This window comes from Papilio polytes, unplaced genomic scaffold (assembly GCF_000836215.1).
Source record: "Papilio polytes unplaced genomic scaffold, Ppol_1.0 DF824146.1, whole genome shotgun sequence".
Taxonomy (NCBI): domain Eukaryota; kingdom Metazoa; phylum Arthropoda; class Insecta; order Lepidoptera; family Papilionidae; genus Papilio; species Papilio polytes.
The window spans coordinates 21642-29166 of NW_013525058.1; the positions used below are offsets into that span (position 1 = coordinate 21642).

At 33.4% G+C, this 7525-nt stretch overlaps 1 protein-coding gene across 1 annotated transcript in view; it reads right to left on the reverse strand.

Moving 5' to 3' along the window:
• Nucleotides 1–3420: 3420 nt before the first annotated feature.
• LOC106111705 (transcription factor egl-13) overlaps nucleotides 3421–7525 on the reverse strand; it is a gene marked incomplete at its 3' end in the record, with an annotated part of 28805 nt that continues 24700 nt past the window's right edge. Inside the window, exon 3 of the mRNA XM_013293849.1 lies at nucleotides 3421–3816. Coding sequence (XP_013149303.1) covers nucleotides 3421–3816 — 396 coding nt within the window. The remainder of the gene's footprint in view (nucleotides 3817–7525) is intronic.

Genomic DNA, 7525 nt, shown 5'->3' on the forward strand with positions numbered 1-7525 from the left:
AACAAGATGTCTACATATATGTTAAATTTCGAGATTCCTTCAGCAGTTTAGTCTACAAATACTAACAAACATCCAAACATTTATATTTGTTTTTTAGTATGACTAATTATACCACAGTGTGTAATTGTGTCTGGGATTATATTAACGTATCACAGGATTTTGTACTCTAACATTGATGACGTAAGTATTATATTCATTTTAAAATACGTACGTAGTCAATCCTACCGCCGATATCCTGGGGAAAACCCTGTTCTGTTTACATGCGTTTTATAAAAGCGGTGGCCTATGATTAAACGGTCGCGGTTAATCCAACAGATTTGCACTTTATTCATTAACTAGCTGTTCCGTGCGACTTCAATCGCATGTAATTATGAAAAAAATCGTTTTATTGATTACAATAGTCAAATTCAATTGCAAATGTCAAAATGACATGACATGATGACAAAACATGGCAATTTTGCTTTCCTTGATGTTGGCAGCAACTTATGGTCTCTTTCCCACATTAGGGTTTTTATCCAAAATATTTACCCCTCAAGCTTAATGGCGTGAAAATATATAGCCTATAGCGTAACGCTAGTGTGGGGCTTTTTATTAAAAAAATAACTATTCAAAAATATGCTGTAACTTCTGATATCTTAGGTAACAAAGAAGTGTGTGTCTACGCTTTATTATATTAGTACAGATTGTTACATTTAAATATCATTTATTATTGTAATAACAGACTATGGGTTATTTATAAGACGGAGTGTCTACTTTAATACTATATGAACAAAATTCTATCTGATCAAACTAGTAAAAAATACCCATGGAGTACAAATTTGGAATCTTAAAACAAAAAATTAGGCAGTAATAAGCACATATTAACTTTAACATACTATTTTAATGATTTTTATAAATGTGGTTATTAAAACATCATACGGTACCAAAAACAATCTTGACAAATCTTACTCTTAATAATATTATAAATGCGAAAGTATAGATGGATGTGTGTTAAAGTTTGTAGCTTAAACTTCTGGACAGATCTCGATGAAATTTGACACAGGTATAGAGCATAGTCTGAATGAGCACATAGACCACTTGCTTTTTTTTAATCCACGCGGATGGAGTCGCAGGCGAAAGCTAGTAATATTATAAATGTGAATGTTTAGATGGATGTATCTCGATAAAATTTGGCGTAGATGTAGAGGATATTCTGGAATAACACATAGGCTATTTAATAAGTTATTTTAATCCGTGCAGATAGGTCGCAGGTGAAAGCTTATAAAGTCTTGTACCGAAAGCACTTTGGTAATATGGTTATTATGAAAATGTCGGACACAGATTTAAAACACGTGTTTAACTAAACGATGTTTGTAAATAAATGCTTATTGAAGTTTTTATAAAGCAAATAATAGCATGTATCATTAACAATATATTTTTAATTTCGTAAACCATAACGGTAAGTTGGCTTAACATTTATGGGTACTAGGCCTCATTTTTTAAGTTATATTTCATTAACCACGATATGATCTTGCCACCCACGCCGCGCTGTAATGACTTGCCATATCTAACCTCTGTGCTTAGTACAGTACACAACTAAAGTGTTAAAGAACCGTTATTGTGACATTTGTGACATCTGATGCTTATTACTAATTAAAAATCTCTAAGAGAATGTCTGTCTATTTATTAAAAACGGATACACCAACAATTGTAAACCTATTACAAGAATATTGTATTTTTTTACAAGATTTGAGATCAGACGTAGAGTTATAATAAATCAAGATTTATGTTCTAATCCAAGATAGTTATTCAAGAAGTCAAATATTTTAATACTTTTAATTTTAATAAATTTATTTAAAAATAACAAAAATGTATCACACCACTTGTGTACGCGACTGTACAAAGCTTAATACAGTATCGGAGTGTGCGGAGTTCATGTCCCGCTCAGAGAAAGTTGACAGAGGTTGTGGTAATTATAACTAGCTCGGTGCTTAAGATGTACTTAAGTCAGACGCGTCACAATAGAAATTGTGGACCACTTATTACGTACTATCATACTAAAGTTTTTACCACAATAAAGCAAAGGTCGATTAATAAAGACGTTAAGGGATCTTTTTGTATAATTTAGGAAGGTAAATCTACACTCAAGGTTTATTGGCACACTTAGGGCTTGTCCCATCACTGGCTTAGATAGCTTAAAAATGATGTCACTGTCAGATAAGGGAACAAAATCGGATATTTTCATCTCATATTTTACACGTTGGATTATCAGACAATTTACAATGTGGTGTGACCCGTTGTATTGAAGTTAATATTTATCTTGTTCGCCTAGTTAATCTATTTTTGGATAACTCTCTAACATTTAGAAGAAAATTATACTTTTTAAAGCGTAACATTCAGTAAAAGACTCAAAGAAAATGTAATTAACAATTTTTAAAATATTTGCAACCTTATGGTTTAAGATTGGGAATTTTCAAAATTCTGCATGATAAACTGTTACAAGCGTAGGCACGAGTCTCTGACGAATTAAAAAAATTCAAAAGTAGCCTATGTATTCGTCCAGACTATTCTCTACATCTATGGAAAATATAATCAAGATCTGTTCAACAGTTTAGGACACAAACTCTAACAAACATTCATCCATCCTTCTAAACTTTTATACAAGTAACATTGCATAATTTTTAACAAGGTGAACATTATTATGTTTATATATATTTAAGACGTTCCGTCTTTACTTTACTCGGACTTTTTTAGTTAAATTTTAAATAATAATATCTTGTTTACATCTCAAAAACATCTAGAAAAAGTACATAATTTGAAATGATAAACATTTTTGATCATACTTTGTTTTAGGTTTTCAATCTCTACAACTTTCTTCATACAAGACTGTATAAAACAAACACCTTTCAAAGTTAATTAACAGATTAAATACAATAGTAGATATTTGTTGCACGGTAGGTATCGGTAGGAACCGGTAAATCTACCAATGATTACGTGCTCAAGTTAATTGAGTTGTTAACAGACCGGATGGCGATCGATCCTTTTTCGTTACAGGAATGTGAAACTGAATTATTAATGGTAATAAGGAATTACGTCTTTTTTTAAACTTTTTCACCTATTTCGTTGAGTTACAGATGTATGTTTTTTGCATATTACTAATGAGTGTTGAAATATTTATGATACTATGAATTTAATGCTTGCGGTATTTTATCTACGGACATTCTTTCCATTAAATTGTATTGCAGATTAAATTACTTACAAAATAGACATGTTAAGCAACAAGAGATTTAAAAATAAATATTATTTATCTGTTATACCATTAATTAAAAAAAAATCGTAACCAGCCAGCTAATTGAAACAGGCCACTAATAAATTATGAATAAAATAAAATTTAAATTATAAAATGGCATTTTATAAACGTTGAACAAAATAAAAAAAAACTCACCTAGCATTTTACTCAGATCAGCATTATGAAGATCCGGATTCTCGTCAGCCAGTTTCTTACGCTCCACCTTCGCCCACACCATAAAAGCATTCATAGGTCTTCGTATCCTGGCTTCCTTTAATGCCTTAGCTTGTCCCATCTTCGTCGTAAACGGTGCCCTGGCATATTGCTGTGTGGTGTAATCTCTAGTCGTATCATAAGGGCTTCTATATTCGTATTGAGTTCTATAATCCAGGCCGTAAGGTAATGTTGACCATACAACTAGTTCAGGGCTCGTTTGGTCTTGTGTTGAATCGGTACTATTCTCTACTGCACCCTGCACGTATTGTTCGTATGTCCGATGGTAAGTAGGTGGTGATTCCGCTATCCCTGCTCCCCCGGAATCCATCATACTGGAAACAAGAAAACAAAATAAAATTAGGAATACTGTCAGCAGTTAAAATTATTACAAACTAGCTTTCGTCTGCGACTCCGTCCGCGTGAGTTTAAAAAAAATTGCCTATATGTTCTTCCGTTTCGATCCGTTCAGCAGTTTAGGCTACAAACTCAAACAACCATCCATCCATCTAAACTTTCGCATTTATAATATTAGTAAGTAAGTATGTTTACATCATTAGTCCGAGATAGTAAAAGTTCAAAAAAAGATTCATGTATTTAACTTTTTAATAATCTATTCGCAATTTTCTTTTCTAAATGCTCCTCCTCTTTTCCTACTTTGGGTATGGCAAATATAGATAAATTATAGACAGATGATTCTATTTTAATCTTTTTTTTTTTATTCTTTTTACAGGGGGCTTTGTCGCGAAGCGACGATACCGCCCTATAAATCTTAAACAAACAAAACTTAGCTAACTGACTGTTTTCTTAAACAGATGTCGACCAACATAAACACCATCTCGGCCACAAAGTTTAAACTTTAAGATTAGTGAATATTTCAATACAAAAGAACGTAAAGTAGCGTCTTAAGCATGGTTGAATTCACATATTATTAAAAAACGTACCAGGCTAGTTACCGGGTACAACCTGGGCAGTCTACGTGGAATTCTAAAATTCCATTGGCGTGGTGTCGTTTCGCTCATTACGTCGTATTAGCGTGAACATAACGATGTCAGGAAACGTAAGACGACCTCAACTGCGGTAGAATATTGTAAAGGTGTGCATACACCCGTATCAAATACCATTAGTTTGTAGAAGCGATATCGAATAGAGATCTTGCAAGCTAAATAGCACTTAATAACGCAAGTGTCTATCTCTTTTCCTGGTTTCCTTTGAAATCTATCTCATATAATAAAATTGGAGTGTCTGTTTGTAATATAAAAAAAAACGATTTTTTTTTTCGAATTTCCAGATTTCGGGAAAATGATGTATTTGCGTTGCTGATAACAAAAATAGCATTAAAAATTCCTTTTCTGTATGTCTGTCTACCAGCCGCGTTTGTACCGGGTAATCTCCGAAACGGTTGGACCGATTCCGAGCGGACTTTCACTGAAGGGTAGCTGACATAGACGGGCATAGTATAGGCTACTTGTTTATCTTAATATTTCAAAGTCGCGGGCAACAGCTAGTAGTGAAATAAATCATACACATTAAAAATATTAAAAAATTAGAAACCTCACACAAACTTGAATGGATTTATTATAACGATAGTGTATCCTCAACTTTATCCAGCTTATCAATCGACACCGCCTGCAAGGGGAGAGTTCCGCAAGACTCACCTAGGTGGTAAATTACTTTACAATTATCATTATAACACATTTTATGGACCACCGACATACAACACCACGTGCGCCATCGCACACTTTGCAAACCTATTCAATATTACAATGCGTACATAAGAAGTTTTTATTTTTGTTTGTATTGAAATAACTCAAAAACTACTAGGCCGATTTCAAAATTTCTTTCACCATTAGAAAGCTACAATATCTTTGAATAACATAGGCTACATTTTTAAATTTCATGTCGAAGAAGTCTCGAACGACAGCCATCATACTAATACTATAAATGTGAAAGTTTAGTAGGAAGGATGGATGGATGTTTGTTTGTAGCCTAAACTGCTGAACGGCTTGATGTAGAGGATAGTCTGGAAGAACACATAGGCTTTCGTTTTTTTTTAATTCCACGCGGACGGAGTCGCGTGCGAAAGCTAGTTATTCATAAAGAAGCCCGCATGCATATCATCAAGTGTCGATAAGTGTTTATTGTCTAATTATATATGTTTGGTAATAACAGAAGCATTACAAAAGGTTGAAAAAGATCGTATTGTCAATAAGAGAAAGAAATTGTAACTAGATGAAGCTAGAAATTTTATTTGTCTATATTATTGAAATATGTCTTATAATGTTTCGATCGCATCAAATGAGTTATGGAATGAACGGATTGTTTTTCTGAGATCCCAAAAGTGTATCAAATGAGTCATTCATTAACCAGATTAGCGGTTATTATTGCTACATACATTTCAAGTGATTCCAAATTTAAAAGAAGAAAGGTAGAGGCGCCGGCGCAACCGACACCCGATGTTTCGCAGAACGCCGAACGGCGCCACCGTCGTGTGGGAACTCTTTCATTGTTCTCGCGATTTCACTTGACTCTTTCATCTTCGACACTTATCTACTTTACTGGAAACTTAGATAAGTTGCATATGTGATCCACTTTTTGTTAGAATCAATTACATGTTTTTTTTTGTTATATGCGTCTATTTCTGTTCTGTAGTCCAATTTTAAGGGTATTTTGAACTATCTTAGAACTATATTAACTAAGAACGTAGGAAGGGGAAATAACTCCTTTCGTATCCCCTCCTCTGTCGCTTAAACGTAGCCATCTTTTAACCTATGGCAGGCTTTGGAAGGTTTTGTTCGCTCGTTTGGCCCCTTAATAGTCAGTTGACAACTAACTTTTCTTCAATCAAAGACAATATTACCTCTTACTTCTTATTAATGTTATAAATGCCAAAGTTTAGATAGTTGGATGGATGGATGTGTGTTATACTTATTTCAACGAAACTCGCTCTCTAAACGTCTGAACGGATCACGATAAAATTTGACATAGGTGTAGAACAGTCTGAAAGAACATACATATAGGTTACAAGTTATTAATTCCGTCAGAGTCGATAGCGATGGGTAGTATCTGGTACTATTGCGTTGCTGGTTTTAGTAATTTTTAAATTAGAAATGCACAGACACAATGTGTCTCCAGCCTTATTTCATTTATATCACAAGGAACTAGCAACTGCAGTATATCATATAGTGTCACATAATCTGTGCAAATTATGTGCCATTTAGCACTAAAATAGTCAAGTGTTATAGACTGATTTAATGCTTTACAAGATAATCCTTATGTAAGTACAGGATGATACTAAAGCAAATAAAACACTTGTATGAGAATAAATGTACAATGACTGAACAAACAAATGAATATCTAATGACAACTTTATTTTAACCTATTTACATACTAGCTTTTGCCCACTACTAAAACAAAAGCGAGTAGCCTATTTATTCTTCCAGACTATCCTCTACGTCTGTGCCAAATTTCATCGAGACCCGCTCAGCCGTTTCGACTGCAAACTCTAACAAACATCCATCCATCTAAACTTTCGCATTTATAATATTAGCAAAAAGTTAGATTGACTAGTATACTGCAAAACTATGTGATCAATTACCTATTATACGTTTTTTTCTTCTTCTTGTTACTACATCTTTTACGTCGTACGTTAAGTCTTGGTTGCCAGTGCCTCTTTAACTGTATTCATATTTCGTGACAACCAAAGAGGTTGTCTTACGTAATTATAATTGTTATCTGATATGGCATTTATTTATGTAAATCTATACATTTTAATTAAATTAGAGTGTCTCATTACTATAATCTTTGAATAACGGGTTTGTTCCGGCTAATGTTTAGGATTGAGGGATGTTTGTTAGAGCCTGTAGCCTAAATTGCTGAACGGATCTGGATGGAATTTGGCATAAATGTAGATAATAGTCCGGAAGAAGACATAGACAACTTTTATTTTTTTATATATATTCTACGCGGACGGAATCACGCGCGAAAGTCAGTAATAAAATTTTAATATCTATGCTTTATTTTCAACATTTTCAATCCATTGTG